The 19419-nt window shown below is 36.4% G+C and overlaps 1 protein-coding gene across 1 annotated transcript in view; it reads right to left on the bottom strand.

The window, feature by feature from the left end:
* LOC148944575 (WD repeat domain-containing protein 83) overlaps nucleotides 1-19419 on the bottom strand; it is a 54384-nt gene that overhangs the window by 15432 nt on the left and 19533 nt on the right. The window contains exons 2-4 of the mRNA XM_089100758.1: nucleotides 13340-13475; nucleotides 9077-9411; nucleotides 1412-1520 (exon numbers count right to left, since the gene is read on the bottom strand). Of these exons, the coding sequence (XP_088956884.1) occupies nucleotides 1412-1520; nucleotides 9077-9411; nucleotides 13340-13475 (580 nt within the window). The remainder of the gene's footprint in view (nucleotides 1-1411; nucleotides 1521-9076; nucleotides 9412-13339; nucleotides 13476-19419) is intronic.

Below are 19419 nucleotides of genomic sequence, written 5' to 3'. Positions count from 1 at the left end.
CTGTAAGTTTTCTTAACAGGATTTTCGGCTTTAGCGATTCGGTTTGGCTTATTTTTTTCGATCCAATTTGGTCTCAAAATAATTATTTTCGGGTTACTATCAGCCGAGGTTTGTATTTGTCCTTTTCTCTAATTTAAAAAGGGGTAAAATACAATTTATCATCTTGTTGGTCATGATTTGAGACTTAACAGTCTTCAGGTTTTAATAGCTTTCATTGTCATAATTATTCAAATTTGTTATTCAAGTTCATCATTACTCAAGTTTTATAAAGCATATTTGAACTGGGTGTGGTTGCTTTCCCACAAAAACAGGTAGTTTCCGACCATGGGCCCCTGCCCCCTCTAAAACTCTCTAGTAGATGATTTCTTCTGAAATGCAAAAAATAGAAATTTTATGAATGTAATGAAGTAAAGAATTGTGTATATTATAGTGTAAATCTAAGACTGGTCCCTTCTTATCAACAGCTAAGAAACAAGCTACCAAGTAACTAAAGTGTCAATATTAGTGATGCCATGATTAAAACCAGCAGCTCACTCACTGTCTGGGCTTTCCTATGTAAAAGTAGACGTCCCCGTAGAAAAGGAAGGGGCCACCTCTCATTCGCCACTTCTGTCCCCGTCTTGGGACGTCATATGGATCACTAGTTGCCAACAAGAATCGTTTTAACCGTTTCTTGCAAGAACCAACGACCAATATTGGCTTGAAGTTGATGCAATTGAAGTCAACTTCAGCGCTAAATTATGCATAAGAGTGAATTAGTGCATACAGTACGGGTAAAGTTTTTTGGTGAAAGCATTTTGGCAGAGTATTTTGGTGAAAACAACAATTGAGAAAACTCTAATACAGATACAAGTACTTAAGCTTCACTGCGCAATGTAGGAATAACTTTGTCATACCATGCAAATTCACGTTCAACGCTGATTCCTACTGCGAACATGAGACATTCAAAAGTATGTAACTACAGAAGGAATATAGATTTCCTTCTTTTCTTCACAGTAATAGTCAAGTAAATATAGAAAATATTAATATTTGCTAAAACCTAATAAGTAAAGAATCCTATTTTAATGATGGGCAAAGCAAGTATAAGAAAGACGGATACATGCATGTTGTCTAGACTAAGGAAGAGTACCCATTTTTGAGAGGGTTAATAGAGACTAATTAAATAACTATTTTTTTGCGGCAGAAAATCAATTCTTGCGGCTGAAAATAAATTCCAAAATAGAAAAAAACCCACTTCTCATGGAATTTTGGAGAAAGTATATAACAACCCGAGCTTTTAAACAACCCAAATCTAAAATTTAGAATAAACAGAAGCACATTTTGCAATATAAATGCTATAGATGAGGATACACAAATAAAGAAGGAAATATTTTATGTTATATTTCGAAAAAAATAGCTCAATGAATCTTACTCTGACAAAAGTTCTCCACTGTCCTTGTCAATCAATCTTACAGTACTGTCAGAACAGCTACAAAGAATGCCTTGACCATCTTTAGTGAGTTTAACACTGGTAATTGAGTCTAGAAAACAAACAGGAAAATTGACAAACTCTAAAATATAAAAGAACCCTTTCTTTTCTTTTGGGCTACAGGCGACCGAGAAAATTGACTGAATGAACTTCTCAGGAGGTATTATGTTAGTGAAAAGGTGGTTGGCAATCAGGGCGAAGAAACCCAGGAACTGCGAATGGAAAGAGCACTGTTGCCAAGATTTTAAAACAGTTGTGTCAGTCATTTGCTATTTTAGGCGATTGTAAGTTGGGGTTATTTTTTTTCTTCTTTTTGTTAAAAATTGAATACCTGATTCAATTTTGGTAAGATATATGCAGTTATGTAGGTTTTCCACTGTACCAATTCAAAAAAATTAGATTTAATTTTCACTGTCCTTGGCACTTTATGGATATAAATTTGACCCGATAAAAAAATTATTTGTATACCCTTTCGGCCCCATTTTTGAGAAGACTATGCCAAACACTTTTTCGTTAGGCTCCCTTAGCCCACAGACTTATGGGTGTAAATTTCAAACCCTCCAGAAACAATTTTTCTGGTCCTATTGACCCCGTTTTCCCCAAAACCATTGTTTTTTTTTCTATTTTTGCGCCTGCATCGAAGTCTGCAAAGAGCGAGGACTTAAGTATATAAACTTCGAATCAAAAAAGGGAAAAAAATAGAGTTTGCTCTTCTTGGCCCAAAGAAGGACCCTTGGAAGTTTTGAGCCAATGAGGCAGCCAAGATCTAACCTGCCCCGTAGTTCCAATTTTGAACCTGCCTGTAAACAATAGGCCATTTGCATGATTAAAGGCTCTCGCTCCAGGGTTTCGTGAGTATGATATCCTCATAGGCAAATTTGTTGGACCTTTAGATTATTTTTGAGAAAAATGACCATCTCAAAATTTTGATCGGGTAGCTTGGGAGCTCAAGAGATAGGATTAGGTAACAAAAAGGGTGGGGAGGGGAGCTGGTTGCCCTCCAATAACTTTCAAATTTAAAAATGGCACTATAGCTTCAATTATCTAATCAAATGAGCCCAATCCCAAGTTTCTGCGGCCACCCCTTCCGTGCGAAGGGGTTGGAGGAAAATAAACAGACAAATAATACCTCGGAGCCACATGACTCTTTGCTTCACAAGGCACAAGATAGGTACTTGGGAACACTATCCCAACCAACATTGACTTAAATTGTTGTGTTTGTTTTGGAAATGTTCAGAGACATTACTCATGAGTATTTTGACTGTTTTAATATCAAACTATTATTGTGGTAATTTAGATAGTTTGTATCTTCTCCTCTTTTTGTCCATCATCCGTACCTCTGCCCCCTTCTGTGATTAAAAAAAAAAGTTTTTTTCAACTGAACGTAAGTAGCAACGCTAAAACTTAAAATGAAAAGAAAAATTTACGCATATGAGGGGATTCACCCCCTCGTCAATACCTCGCTCTTTACGCTAAAGTTCAAATTTTGTTCCAATTCTTTAAGAATGATCCCTGTATCCCAAAGGCCGTTTAATTAGTAAACATATCTTTTTTGAAAGTACTTAATTTGCTTTAGCGTAAAGAGCAAGGTATTGATGAGGGGAAACCCCCCACGTACGTAATAATTTCTGTTCGTTTTAAGTCTTAATGTTGCTCCTTACTTTCAGTTGAAAAAAACTTGTATTTTTTAATTTAATTTCTTTTAAATAATGTTTTTTTTTAAATAATGCACGGAAATATGGCACCCCCTTCATGGAAAATTCCCTCCCCCCATGGAAATATCATCCCATGTAAGATCCTTCTTGCGATATTCCAGGACCACTGGGTCAATACGATCACCCCTGGAAAAAAAACAAAAAAAAAACCTAACAAACACGTATCCGAGATCTTTCTTCTGTCAAAAATACAAAATTCCACAGTTTTGCAGATAGGACCTTGAAACCTCTATAGTAGGGTTCTCTGATATGCTGAATCTGATGGTGTGATTTCCATTAGGATTTTATAACTTTTATGGGTTGTTTTCTCCTTTTTTCAAAAAAAGACAAATTTTCTTCAGGCTCGTAACTTTTGATGGGTAAGACTAAATTTGATAAAACTCGACCATTTGAGATCAGTATAAAAATTCAATTCTTTTGATGTATCTATTGGTATCAAAATTCCGTTTTTTAGAATTCCGGTTAATATTGAGCCGGCTCGCTCCTTACTTATAGTTCGTGGCACTACTTATAGTTCGTGGCCTTACTTATAGTTCGTGGCAACGAACTGTTTGATACCTCTCTGCACCGAGGGGACTTGTTGATTATATTCCCAGTATGTTTCTTTTGAAAATTCCACTGGGCTTAGACTCGTTTTCATAGATCTTCTTACACTCTTTTTTTGCCACCTGTATCGAATATCCTCATCCACGGGATGATACTAAACATCTCCAAAAAATTGCCCTTGAAGGATCTCTGCGTGGCCTTTGTCGACGAGAAAGGCCAAGAAAATGACGGAAGGAGATCTTGGACAGACAGAGCAATATGCCGAGTCCTTGTGCATAAGTTGGCAGGAGTTATAGTCCCAAAACGTCCCCCAAGGATAGCTATAACCTATATAAGTAAAACAAGATTTTAATTACTTACTTTACTTACTAAGTGAGTAAAGGAAGCAAGATTTTAGCGGAATCACAGATTTTATTTGATCTAGCTCAGCTCAAAATGAGATAATTAAAAAAACTGCAAAAGCTATATAACGTCGTAAACATAAACTGTAGGGGTTTAAAAGAGGAGTTTCGAATTCTACACCAAAGCTAAATTAGAAATGATAAAACACAGGAGAGATAGGAAAGTTCACCACAAAGCGAGGACATACAAAAAGCTCCATACAATCCTAAAATACCCATTAGATCTAAACTACACAGAAAAAAGCCCTTACATGTTACAACATTTATTAAAGGGTCATTCTACTCAATAAATTACATTGGAATTGATGTAGCACATCACTGGTTCAAATTAATCGCCGATAAACAGTAAAGCCCTCCTCCTCTCCCTGCCAAGTAAAAAATCCAACAGGATTGACTGATTCCAATATTACATTTAGTTTTGAGAATACTAAGGTTTTTTCTTCTCAAGAATGCCATTTCTCCTCTTCTCGCTAGTAGAAGCACCAAGGAACAGAAGCCATTGACCCTGATACACTTTTTTCCATGTCCTTTTTTTTAAGGTTTTCCACTCCAAATAAAATACAAGAAAATGCAATCATCAGATTATAGTGGCAAAATCTAAAGTACATCTAAGTGCTTTTACTTTCACCTTTGAACGGCTAAGCTGTCTCTATGACAATTTTTCTCATAATTGCTTATGGCGCAATTATTTTGAAATGGAGTTGGCTAACAATGCGTAAGAAGAAATCTAAGAAACAAAATCTTTGAGGTTTTCCCTTTGTTTTGTGCAAATATTGACACAACAAAATCAGTCTAAATGAGCTTTTCATAAATTTCAAAGGATAAACTTAAAATTGTTTATTCATAAAATTAAAGACATAACGTCTTTTTCGCTCAACAATCTGGATGCTCAGTGCAGATTCTCCAATAAAGAAGCGAACATTTTCACTGTGGAACCTAGATTGCTGTAGACGATCCAACTTTTAGCAATCAAGGGACACAGTATTTTGGCAAAATGTTTGATAGGGTAAAATTAGAAGGATATAATATGTTTGTGGCACACATGATATGCAACAGATTTTTTTATGGCGTCAAAAGTTAAATCAGAAATCAAAAGTGATGATGAAAAATACAACCAGACCCTTTAGAATGTTTGATAGCTACGAAACAAAAAGCTTTTACTTAAAGTGAAACAAGTAATAACCAATATTTCATTCTTCTCCGTAATTTTTTTAATGAGTGCGAATTCGAAGAAAAATAATTGCTATTTGAGTCGGTCATTATAAAAATAAGTCAAATTCCATGGCACCATATTTTTCAAAAAAAAGAAGTTAACTACTAAACTAGCCAACATAGAAAAAAAAGAGACTGTGGCCCGCACTTACTTTTTGTGATATATTATTTATTCAATCACTAGATTTCGCAAGACATGGAAGAATCTATTTCTGAGAACACCATCGTGGCTCAACTGGACCAAAAGTTCAAAAAGATTACTATGTGAGAAATTATTACAAGAGATACTCATTCTAAAAAATTAAGGACACTTTCTTGCATTTACTGCTTGGAATGTGAATAACCACCTCTGAGACCAGCATTCGAAAATGGACAAAAGCGCTTTGAGACTGTGAGGAGCCTCATTGCAGGTAAAGAAAACAGTCCCAGCCAATTTTATAATAGCTTCTTCCAGTGCATGTGATGCCATTAGCAAAGTAAAAAGAATAGGACACAAAGGGGCTTGATTATATTTGTGACTTGCACCTAGTGAATGGCAGTCCGATGCTGTTTGAGCACTTAACTTGAATGTACCAAATGATATTCTAGTGAGGTTTAGAGCACGATTACTTTTGTATCAATATTATCACCCCAGTTATCAAAAAGGGAAAAGACCCACCTCAGTGTAGTTCGCATTGGCCAAACACTGTTGCCCCGATTCTATGTATAATTTTGAAATACTAGTTATTGATGAAATAAACCGAGCGTTATACGTTCAGCAAGCAGTTTGGCTTCAAAAACGGCAGCAGTAGAGAACATGTGCATTATCTTATGTGTAATACCCTCCTGGAGTGCTATCGAATTGGCGAATCTATTGTTATTGTGGGTTTAGATGTAAGTAGAGCGTTCGACTCTGGTCTTCATAGCCAAATGCGGTTCAGCAGATATAACCCCGGTCTTGACAAGTCGGCAGTCCTTACTTTCCGGAATTCATTTTAGAAACTTGTAGTGAAGATTAAGATTAGTCTACCGAGCGGGATAAAAATTTCTTTTCCTATTATCCCATTCCTGTTCGCCATCTCTTCACAATAACAGTGCAGTTGAAGCGCAGCATGTGGTTAAATCGAGCTTTCTATATCTGGATCAAGATCTGTCTTTGTCGAACTATGCTGACAATCTTCCGTATTTAAGTCGTTTTTTTTCCCGTTTCAAAGAGAGTTTTGCAGCGTTGAAAAGCTCATATGAGAAAACCGGTCTGTCTTTCAACGAGACTAAAACAGAGTTTATCGTGTTTAATCGTAAAGTAAGTGATCCTGTCCCCGAAGTAAAACCTGGTGACAAGACAGTAAATTCTTCATCAAGTATAGTGCACCAAGGTCTACTTGTTGGTTGTAACACTAACTCGGCATGTGTTTTGTTAATAGGTGATTTTGCTAATAAAGTCCAAAAGCCTTACGGTGTGATTGTAACTTCGAAAGCTTCGTATAGTCGAAAGATGCAGGCCCAGCTATTTTCGGTGATGCTTACACCACATGTGTTGGCGTTCTCTCCTTTTTGTATTCACTTATTTGACAAGAATAAACGTACGGTGGATTCTTGCTACAACCGTTTTTGTAAATTTCTCTTCCGTGTGCCTCCTTGGAAACATAACGCAGGGATTACCTCCAAGGAGGAATGTTAAGACTCAATAAATGCAAGTGTAAAGTTGCGCTAATACCAAACTTCTGCTTTAAAGTAAAGAATAAAAGCCCTTGACTTATCGAATTTTGGCATGATGGTTTAAACGAATCAACTGCACATAAATGAATTCTTTTTTTTTACCCTGATTAGTTTGAAACTTACAGCTGAAGTCAATGCTTATTATACGGGACTCTCTCACGCTACCAAAGAAGAGCATCCATTACAAAGCTACATTGTGTGCATTGAGAGCCAAAGGGTTCACCACCACATATTTCCACCCACAGGCTAAATCCTTGTCTGATTGGCTCTAAAGTTTTAGTGATTGTTCACTGGACAAAGAGAAACACATATTTTTTGGTGCGAAGGGAGTTAGGGAGCAGGAACAGTGCATTGGGGCCATGGAGACCCCAATGCACAAGAAAAAATTGAATAGAAAATTCGGTTCCCTTAAAACAGAACCCCAAAATGGTCCAAAAACTTCCTTTTCCAATTAGCTTGAAACTGTCAAGGATTATTGTATGGGCTAAGGGGACCAACTCTTAGATTGAAGGGGGAGGTTGTAAAAGGCCGGGAATGGACCAGAAGCCATATTGAACCCAGTCAATTTTTAAGCTTGCAGCCATAAGTCTCCAGGCCAAGAGGAACCTAAAATAAAAAGCAAAAAATAACGGCATGGTCCTCCATTAAAATGGTTCTCAAAAGGGCCAAATTTCATTTTTGTTGAACAGATCAAAACTTATATCCTTAAACCCTTCAGCCAAGAAAATTCCAATACTGAGGAAAAATAGGAAAAAGTTTTTGGTCCCCCTTAAAAAGGGCTATAAAAAATTTTCCTCCGAAGGGCTTAAAACTTACACCCGTAAGTCCAAAGTCGAGGGAGCCCTCATGCACAAAATAATTAGGGTGGAAGCACTGTCCCTAGCATTTTTCAGGTATTGCTTGGAGAACCAAGCAGAAAGTTTCGGGGGATGTAGGAGGACCAAGTGGACATCAAATTTTTACTTGGGGTGAGGGTGCCGAGGAAAATCAAAAGGCACTATATGCATCCAGATAATCAAAATAGCGCAGCTGTAATATTTCAGGAACAGCTTGGGGGCATCAACTTGAAACTTTCGAAGTGCGGGAGTGGGATTACAAATTTTGTGCCTAGATGTAAGGGATGAGGGGACAAAAATTTGTGTCTTCGATCCACCTAAAATATTTTACACTATTAGCCCCAGTGGACATTAAAAACCATTTGTGAAGTGGTGAGGTAAATCAAACGACAGTGCGTGAAACACAATTGACCATAAAATGTACCCCAAATTGTCCTAGATTGAATCCATAATAAACAAACAGAAATCAACTTAAGAAAAGATTTTCCAAAAATAAAGTTTTCAAGGAAAAGTAAATAGTCATATAAAAAGCTAAAAAATCAGAAATAAAGTAAGGCAATGGTTCAAGTTTAACACGAACAGGGAGAAAAATGAGAACATACTACAAATGGATAAAGGCTCTGTCTTTTAGTGGGTTAGGGGGCGGTAGCCCCCTCTTTAGGTTAGGGGGTCTTATTTGAAGTAATTTCTGCTAGTTCTAAGATTGACTTGATTGTTCATTTAAATTCATGTTCGCCTAGGATTGATATATTCATCCATAACAGAAAGTATATATTATTTTTATGTTTAGTGCGACTATTTATTTTAACTTGAATGGTACACGAACAGGAAAAACAGTCAGCTTCTTTTCTACAAAAAAAGGTCGGGAAATGTCGAACAAATGTCAGTGGCCTAATACTTTTCCACACAAAGAAACTGTTTCAAGAGGCTGTTAGGTAAGTGGCTTTCCTTGTGAATTTCATGTTACACTAAGAAACAATCGTCAAAAATTTTCCTTCCAGAAAAGGATCGTTTTACTATAGGAAAATGACGAAAAAATGGAGAAAGTGACAGTGGGAATAGTCAATTTAAAAATACGTCTGTAGAATTAAGCTGACCAGTAGTAACTAACTTTTAGGTTAAAAAAAAACAAAAAAACCAGAAATAGAAGAATTCAAATGATAAATTGTAAGTCACGTTTATAAGGCATACTTAACTTACGAACAAGGTCATCTGTATCCAGTTTACCATTCCGCAAATCGTACCGTCTAACTCTTCCGTCAGCGCAGCCAGCCAAGACTTCATAGCTTGAAACACTGACAGACGTAACACTATCTGTCCCCTCACCAAGGATTTGAATTGGTTCATTTCGCTTACTCTTCAAATCCCAGAATCTTACTGACGTGTCAACAGAACCAGATATTGCAATAGTGGATTCTTCATTGAAAGCAACGCTGTTAACCGTACTTAAATGACCTCTAAATTTACGGACTGTGTTACCGGTTGTAACATCCCACAGTATAACATTTTTGTCTGTCCCACAGGAAACGAGTTGACTAAAAATACAAAACTAAACTCGACCTGATTTTTTTTACAGGGTAGATCTGACCTATTTTGCAGTGAGGCAAATCATACAGGAATTCTAATAATTTTAGTAAGGACCATTTGGTGGTGGAGCTTCCAAGGATGTTCAGTCCAGTATTTAGCAGTCAAGTTTCTGAGTAGCCTGCTAGCAAGAGCCAGTAGTTGAAAAGTGAGTATCCAGCTTAATGCAGGTCTACATAACTGTAACGAGGTGTTCAGAGCAGAAGCAACCCATCAAAAGATATTTACATCTTTCGCTTGCACTTTCCATAAATAATCTTAGTATTCTTAAAATAGCATCTTTTTTTTAGTAGAATAACAGAATTTATTGGGGATTTATTCCCACAAAATCCAACCCAAATGTGGAAAATCTTTATTCTCGAGGCTGGACCACTTGTTACTTGAAAAAAGTCAAAGAGTATGCATCAAATATGTATAGCTATAGACATTTCTTGATATTCATTGGAATTGCAACAGAAATATTTTATAACTGATTAGGAAAGAGGCCACCTTATTGTAGTCTATGTATAAAGAGTGATTTGTTTTATATGTCAGGTTAAGGTATTGGAAACTTGAACAACTATGTCTAGCACCAATGGCTTAGGGGTGTTGGGACTCCCCACTTATTTGCTATCTATCAGTTCAATCTCTGGAGCTACCTTTGCTGGGCGATTTTCTTGCATGTATAGGAGATACTGTAAGAAAAAAGATCAGAGAGAGGAGTGGAGATGGATCATTTATTAAATAATAGATTATGAGGGAGACAAAAATAATTAACTAGATTTATACTTCCTCTTGAGTATTTTTTAAATTTTTTTTAACAAAGACAACTATACAGTTTCTCCTTTGATATCTTCACAGCCCCATCACTTAGAATGGATACTTTTTGAAAGCCATGAAAGGGTTCACTCACAAATGCAGATGTCTAATGTCCTTTTAGAGAAAATAATTTAAAAATTAAAACTTCGGGAAAAATACGTATTCAAAGAAAAGTAAAGAGTTGCGTTAAACTTTAGACCAGCATAAATAATTCAAACTCAAAAGGACCAGAAATGACGCCTAAAGAATAAACGAAAACCTAAAACGAACAGAAATTCAAATAAATGGTCATATCAAATATAAAGGTAACAGATACTGATGTAGATAAATAAATAAACCTTAAAACGAGTAAAAATTAAAATGAATATTCTAGTCAAACTTAAAACCAGCAAAAACTACTTGAAGCAGGAGTTTAGTTACTGCTCCCTTCCCTTCCCTCTCCTCTAACCGTAAAAGTTCTAAAGCCTTATTGCATCATTTGCATTTTATGGAAAATTATTTGTATTTTGAACAGTATGCTTTGTTTTTCAAGATATCAGCACCAAATAAAAAACAAATCCCTATAATAGTCACAATGACTGAACAGATCTAATAAAAACAAACTGAATATCCAATGTAGGCTATAATAATTTTAATCCCTAGAAACTCAGCAATTCAATGTTTCTTTTTTTATTTGTATTGTTTTTTTTTAAATTATAAATATTATGAAATTGATTTTAAATAGGCTATTATATTTTTAAATATAAAATGTATAGTCAAATGTCTTTTGATATCCCATACTGTACTTTGATTGTGCTGAGCATCCCTCTTAAAATCTCCTTACAGTTTCACCTTAATACCTAAGCTTTTTTGGAAATCCAGGATCCAACATGCCCTCTTTTGCCAATAAAAAACCTTATATGCTAAGAATGGACAACTTGCATAACTTAAAGCCCTTACCCTGGAGGCTGTAGGGGGTTTTGTCAACACTGGAGTTATAGTTATTTAACTTGTAGACTATTTTGAACAAAATGACTATCTAAAAATTTTGATTGGTGCATTTGGCAAAAAAAAAAACAGCATGGGAGGTGGTTGGTTCCCCTCCAATCACTTTTGACTCTCAAAACGAAACCAAAACTTTAAATTTCCTATCAAAAGAGCCCCCCCCCCCCAAAAAAAAAATTATGTGACCCCCCCCCTCCACATGAAGTGCCTCTCGGAAAAAAATAATACATAGAGGGCTTACTGCTCTTTACTATAGGCAATGCTCCTTTGATGAAATGGAATAATGGGTGTTTTCATCACTGGGGCTTTGCATTGCATTGGACTAAAATTTTGAAACAGCCATTCTAACCAGAATGTTCAAGAAATCTGCCAAAATACCCTCCTATTAGACCCTCCCGCCTTCTCTAGATATGAAGAAAAGGGATGATGATGAAATTAGGGAAATTAGGGGGAATGCCATTGAATGTGGGAACAGCCTACAATTGGTACTAAAACTACTACTATTTATCAGTCATAACAATTATTAATACAAGTGCTGCATAATAAACAAACACTATTTTAACAGCCAATACAAATTAAACTTAGAAAAGTGTTAAACAAAAAGCAAAAAAAAAAAATGATGGAGCTCAAAAAGAATAGAAAGTACCACTAATAAAGATATCACACAAAAATGAACCAAAATTTTAAGCATAAGTTTTTTATAATAAATAAAAATATCAATATCAAAGTAAAAACAAGTAGAAATTACGACAAATTAGAGGGATGCTAACCCCCTTTTCAATTCCTATATGTGCTCTTGATTTTTCAAAAGGTTTTGACTCTGTTGTGCACACTCAAGCTCTTTAATCTCTGGTTTCACATGGTATACATTTTTCTATTATTTATCTATTAAAGTATTGATACAGGAAGGCAAGGTGTAAGACGAGGTGGGGTTTTATCTCCCTCTATTTTTTAACTGTGTGTTTCTAATGTGTTGAATAGTCTTCCAACTATTTGCTTTTTGGAAAATTCTAATGTCTCAAGTCTTGTACTTAGCTTACACGGATGACATTCTTTTAATTAGTAGTATATGAAAGGGGCTTTCTGACTCTATTAATTTTCTTGCTCTTTCTTTTTCCACTATAGGACTTTCTCTGAATGTTGATAAGTGTAAGTTCCTCTCTTTTAATGTTAAGTCTTCTTCTAGATCACCACTTAGTTGTCAAAATTGTTCTGTACCTTTTGTTGAATCTATTAAATGGTTGGGTATCTACAAGTAATTTATAGTTGTTTTGTTTGTATAGTTTCTGGTGCTACGTTTAAGCTCCAGATTGGGTCTTCAAACATAGTTGCTAACAGGAGTAAATATAGCCACAAAGCACTAGTGAAACAGTGCTTGACCTAATGTGTCCACTCCGTCCTATCTTTATCTGGTTTGTTTCAAATTTTCCTCAAAAAAGATATCCAAGCCTTCCGCTCGACGTATTTTTGGTACTTGAGATTTTTACTTTATTTGCCACCATGGTATAAAAACAGAAAAATTGTGAAGAATTTTAATACTCCAGATATAACAGCGAAGCTGGCCCTGTTACATGAAAAGTTGTCCAAGTCTGTTATTTCAAAGTTTTAGCCATTTCATGGTCTTATCCCATGTTGTTGTTCTAGTTGATTATTTTTGTTTGATTTTGGCCTCTTTTTTTTCCTTTTGTAATTCACTACTCCATTTTTGTCTTGTTGTCTATAGTCGGTTGAAAATAAGTTATTATTATTAAATGTCATTTGCACTTTAATGATAGAGAGATTAACTACTTCAAAATCTGCCAACTGTTGTTTCTAATAGTTCTCTTTGTTTATTGATTTCCTGTGCATTTAAAATAAAAACATTGGTGAAAATAAGTGCTGTTTACAAGAAAATTTTTTTATTGCACTTAAGATCAAAGCTAGACATTTTATATGAATTGAACTTTAATTGTTTTAAATGTAATTTTTTCTTTCCTTTTGAATAAAAAAACTGTTGTTAAAATATAATTACAGACTAGGAACAAACTAGGGGTATCTGACAGTTTAAGTATGTAGGAAATTTAAGCTGGACACCATTCACAGCCAAAACTGTTATACCTATTATCACACGAGCCCTGTGCATCTATAACTTCCAATCCATGTCCAATATAGGTTTTTAAAAGTGTTCCTCTAAATGGGTTCCATAATTTTAAGGTCTTGTCAGATCCACACGTTAAGCAGTAGTTTCCATCCACTAAAAATACATTTCATATCAAAAGGAAGGTGAGTACAATTCTACAATCAAAATTTATGCCAGAATTTTCAATTCTTTGGAATTTGGATATGCCTTAGGCAATGTAGTTTCAGTATTTGATATTTTTAATCTATCAAGCTTTTTGCTTGTCATTTTCCCACACGTAGGCTCAACAACAAGCTAATCAACCAATCGTAATCTTTCTATTGCAAAAATTAAAGATATAATTAAAAGCAAAAGACATAGAATGATATCTGAAAATTAGGCTAACTTTAGGACCACTGGTAAATACAGAAAAAGATTTAATACCAAAATACACAATAAGAGTTTATAGAATATCAAACAAACATAATTTAGATGACATAACTTCAGTGACACAAAAATGCAACTGCAGAAAAAGACCAGAAACATTTACTGATGTTGTTGCTAAATACTATTTCAAATACTATTTCAATGTCCTGACCACAAAATATCTTTAAGAAAATAGAAATCTAAATGATACATGGGGGACAATTCATAGTACATTTTGGCTGGCTTGGATCCTTCAAGCTATTTCAGAGTTAAATATGCATTCCAATTTCAAATCTATAGTTAGTTTCCTTCTACATAGTATAATTTTTTCTCTACATCTAACCTGAATGTACCACTCTTTGTAGGATCAAGTATTGCTTATAGAAAGCCCCATTTCTTTCTTGTAAGACAACATATAAGAGAAGATATCCTGCTCGTTGAGATGTGGCCAGATTATTTTTAAAACAGGAAATCAGAATCTGTCAGGGCGAATAATTCCAATAGTCCTGAGGACTATTGGAATATATCCTAGAGATGGTGTCATACCCTTTAAGATAGAATTACTATGATTTAACAAGAGCTGTATCTCAACAAGAAACTTGGGACCAGATGAAAAAGATGCAGGTAGTTTGTGTCCAGAAACAGATGATATCAGAGGCAACGCTATAGGGTTGCATACAATAAAGGCCATACGGCTCCATTGTTTTATTATTACTTTTTTTCCCAGAGGCACTTCATGTGGAAGGGGTGTTCGTATAAACTTTAGAGGGGGTTCATTTAATTGCAAATTGGAAGTTCTAGTGCCCTTTTTAAGAGTGATAAGTGATCGGAGGGCAACTAGCCCCCCTCCCACGCTTTTTCCCCAAATATATCCGATAACAATTTTGAGATAGCCCTTTTGTTAAAAATAGTTCATAGATCAGATAACAGAAACTACGGTGTCAACACAACCCTCCACGGCGCAGGGGTGGACTTTGTAAGTTACGCCCTGAGAGCATATATGGTTCTTACGGAAGGGATGCTCGTATAAACCTCAGAGGGGGCTCATTTCATTGGAAATTGAAAGTTATAGTTCACTTTTTAAAGAGTCAAAAGAGATTGGAGGGCAACTAGCCCTCCTCCCCACGCCCTTTTCCCCCAAACCCATCCCATAAAAATTTTGAGATAGCCATTTTGCTAAAAATGGTTCAAACATTAGATAATAAAAACTCCGGGGTCGACAGAAACCCCCACTGCCCAGGGGCAAGTGTTTTAAGTTATACCCCAGGGCCATATAAGATTTTTATGTAACGGTTGGTTGTATAAATTTCAAAGGTGGATCATTTGATTGGAAATTTAAAGTTCTAGTTGCCTTTTTATGAGTCAAAAGGGATCAGAGGGTATCTACCCCCCCCCCCCACAAACACACCCTTGTTTCTCCAAATGCATCAGATCAAAATTTTAAGATTGCCAGTTTGTTTGAAATAGTTCAACAATCAGATAACAAAAATTTCAGGGTTAACAGACCTCTCCCTTTCCAGAGCACGGGGGAAGGGTTGTAACTTATGCCCTGGGGGCACATAAAACTTTTATGAAAGAAGTGCTCGTATAAACCTCGAAAGGGACTCAAATGATTAGAAATTGAAAGCTATAATTCCTTTTTTAAGAGTCAAAGTGGTCCAATGGCAACTAGCCCCCCCCCCCGATCTTCTTTTTCCCAAATGCGTCTAAACACATTTTTCATATAGCCATTTTGTTCAAAATAGACACAGCCCTCCCTCCAACCAGAACCTGGGAGCAAGTGTTGTAAATTATGCCCTGGGGGCATATAGGTTTTTACGGAAGGGATGGTCGCATAAACTTCAGATGGACTCATTTGATCGTAAATCGGAAATTTATAGAGCCTTTTATAAGAGCCAAGAGTGATTAGAAGGCAACTAGCCCCCCCCCCAAGGCTCTTTATTCCCTAAAATACGTCCAATCAAAATATTGAGATACGGTAGCCATTTTTTTCAAAATAGTTTAAAGATCGAATAACAAAACTCTGGGATGAACAAAAAAAGCCAGTGCCCAGGGGAAGTGTTGTAAGTTATGCCCTGGGGACAGATAAGGTTTTATGAAGAGACGGTCACATAAACATCAGAGGTGGCTCACTTTATTAGAAATTGAAAGTTTTAGTTACCTTTTTAAGAGTCATCAAAAATGTTCGACGCGCATATACCCCCTCCCCACACCCTCTTTTCCCCAAATACATCCAATCAAAATTTTGAGATAATCACTTTGTTTAAAATAGTACAACAATCAGATGACAAAAACTTCGCAGTCAAAATTCCCCCCCCCCCGAAACTCGGGTGAAGATGTAACTTATACCCCAAGGGCATATAAGGTTTTTATGGAGGAGGCGATTGTATAAACTTTGAATGGGACTCAAATGATTAGATATTAAAAGTTGTAGTTCCTCTTATAAAATTCAAAAGTGATCCGAGGGCAAATAGCCTCCCCTCCACCAACCCTAAGGCCATTACGCTCAAATATATTTTCCCCAGAGGCATTTCATATGGAAGGGATGGTCGTATAAACTTCGGAGGGGACTCTTTCGATCAAAAATTGTAGTGTCCTTTTTAGGAGCAAAAGGTGATCAGTGGGCAAATAGTCCTCCTCCCCCCAAGGCCCTTGATTCCCTAAAAGCATCCCATCAAAATTTTAGAAATAGTCAAAGATGAGATAAAAAAATCTCTGTGGTAAACACGAACCCCCAGGGCCCCGGGGTAGGCATTGTAAGTTATGCCCAGGGGGCATAAATGGTTCTTATGGAAGGGCTGCTTGTATAAACTTCAGAGGGGGTTAATTTGATTGGAAACTGAAAATTCTAGTTTACTTACACGAGTCAAAAGAGATTGGAGGTCAACTAACCCCCCCCCCACACACACACACCCTTTTTTCTCCAAACCCAACCAATAAAAATTTTGAGATAATCCTCAGATAACAAAACTCCGGGGTCAACACTACCCCCAGAGCCCAGTGGTAGTGTTTTACACAAGGTTTTTGTGTAAGGGGTGGTTGTATAAACTTCAGGGGTAGCTCATTTGATTGGAAATTGAAAGTTCGGGCTACACTTTTAAGAGTAAAAACTGATCAGAGGGCATCTTCCCTACTCGAGCCCTACTCATGTTAATTTCTGCTCGTTTTGAATTTGACTGGGTTATTTATTCTAATTTCTGTTCGTTTTGGGTTTCATTTATTTATCGATAATGATTTGTGGTAGTTTCACGCTAGGTAGATTATTTGATTTTATTTTCGTTCATTTTTGGTTTAACGGAATTCTTTACTTTTATTTGAAAAACTTATTTTGTGGAAAAAGTTTAACTAGTTTCTGTTCGATTTATATTGACATGGTCTTTTCAGGAAAAAAGAAAATAATACTTTAAATCTTTTCGTTTTTTAAGACTTTATAGTTTGGCCTGCTATTTGTGTGCTGGAGAAAAAATCTCAGCAATTTTTAACAACACACACCCTTTTAAAAATCTGGACACAAATAGTAGTATTTAATTTAGTTTCATACCTCCTCTAGTTGTCCTGAAATGGAAGACTTGATATAATTTGCAAACAAATCTGTTGACTTTCTTTGATAGCTTGGGTATACTTACGCTATTTTGATTTGGTTAAATTTTAAGAGCAGAAGTAGCCCCGAAAGTTTGAACATAATACCCTCAGTCTTTCCTGGGATACTGCTGAGACGCCTTATTGGGAAATAGCATAACACAGTGCATTTTGATTTAATCTTAACGCAATATTTAGATTTTAAACATAATGGGCAAATGGGAAGGTGGGCGTGGGAGGAGGACTAGGTGCCCTCCAATCCCTTTCGACTATTAAAAAGGGCACTAGCCATTTCAATTTCCAATTAAATATATCCATTTAGAGTTTCTATAATAGTACTTTCTATAAACACCGTATCTGCTCCCAGGACATAACTTACAACCCCTACTTTGAGTGCTATAGGTGGGTTGTCATTCTCAATGGCTCAATTTTCAAAACTTTCAACCACGTTAAACGAAATGGCTATCTAAAAATTTTGATTGGATGTGTTTGGGGAAATGGTGGGCGTGAGAGGGTCGTTGGTTGCTCTCCAATCACTTTCAACTATTGATAAAGGCACTAGCCCTTTCAATTTTCAATCGAATGAGCCCTTTTAAAGTTTCTACGATAAAACTTTCAATAAAAACCGTATATGCCTCCAGGGCATAACTTACATCCCTTGCCCTAAGGACTGGGGGGAGGGGGGTTCATACTCAAAGACCTAATTTCCAGAACTTTCAACTACGTTGAAGAAAATTCCTACCCCAAATTTTGATTGGGTGTGTTTGGGGAAATGGTGGGCGCGAGAGGAAGGTTAGTTACTCTCCAATCACTTTCAATTATTAAAAAAGAGCACTAGCCCTTTCAATTTACAATCGAATGAGCCCTTTTTGAAATTTCTACGACAACGCTTTCTATAAAAACCATATGTGCCCCAGGGCATAACTTACAACCCTTGCCCTGAGGGCTGTGAGGCGGTTGTCATCCTCAAAGACATAATTTCCGAACCTTTCAACTACGTTGAACAAAATGGCTATATCAAAATTTTGATTAGACGTGTTTCGGTAAATGGTGGGCGTGAGAGGAGGGTTACTTGTCCTCCAATCACTTTCTACTATTAAAAAGGGCACTAGCCCTTCTAATTTACAATTGAATGAGCCCTTGTTGAAGTTTCTACAACATGACTATCCACAAAACCTTATATGCCCCCAGGGCAAAACTTACAACCCTTACCGCAAGGGCTCTGAGGGGGTTATCATCCTCAAAGACCTAATTTCTAAATTTTTTATATACGTTGAACAAAATGATTATCTAAAAATTTTGATTGGAGAAAAGGTGGGCGTGAGAGGGGGGTTAGTTGCCCTCAAATCACTTTCGACCATTAAAAAGGGCACTTGCCTTGTGAATTTCCAATCAAATGAGCCCTTTTTCAAATTTCTACGACAAAGCTTTCAATAAAAACCTTATATGCCCCCTGGGCCTAACTTACAACCCTTACCCTGAGGGCTGTGGGGGAAATGTCATCCTCAAAGATATAATTTCTGGACCTTTAAACTACTTTGAACAAAATGGCTATCTCAAAATTTTGATTGGATGTGTTTTGATAAATGGTGGGCGTGGAAGGGGTGTTAGTTACCTTCCAATCACTTTCTACTATTAAAAAAGGGCACAAGCCATTTCAATTTCCAATCAAATGAGCTCTTTTTGAAGTTTCTACGACAACGCTTTCAAATACACCTTATATGCTCCCAGGGCACAATTTAAAACTCTTGCGCTAATGGCTGTGGGGGGGGGGGGGGTTGTCAACCTTAAAGGCAAAATTGTCAGAACTTTCAACTACGTTGAACAAAATGGCTATCTCAAAATTTTTATTGGATGTGTTTGGGAAAAAGGTGGGCGTGAAAGCAGGGTTAGCTGCCCTCCAATCACTTTCAACCATTAAAAAGGGCACTACTACGACACCACTTTCTATAAAAACTTTATATGCCCCCAGGGCATAACTTACAACCCTTGCCCTGAGGGCTGTGGGGCAATGTCCTCATCAAAAACATAATTTCTATCTGGAAACCAACTACGCTGAACAAAATGGCTATCT

This window comes from Artemia sp. Qi Xiang Cuo, chromosome 14 (genome assembly GCF_049724085.1).
Source record: "Artemia sp. Qi Xiang Cuo chromosome 14, ASM4972408v1, whole genome shotgun sequence".
Classification (NCBI taxonomy): Eukaryota; Metazoa; Arthropoda; class Branchiopoda; order Anostraca; family Artemiidae; genus Artemia; species Artemia sp. Qi Xiang Cuo.
The sequence above is the reverse complement of the archived record's forward strand: the minus strand, read 5'-3'. Positions and strand labels throughout refer to the sequence as shown.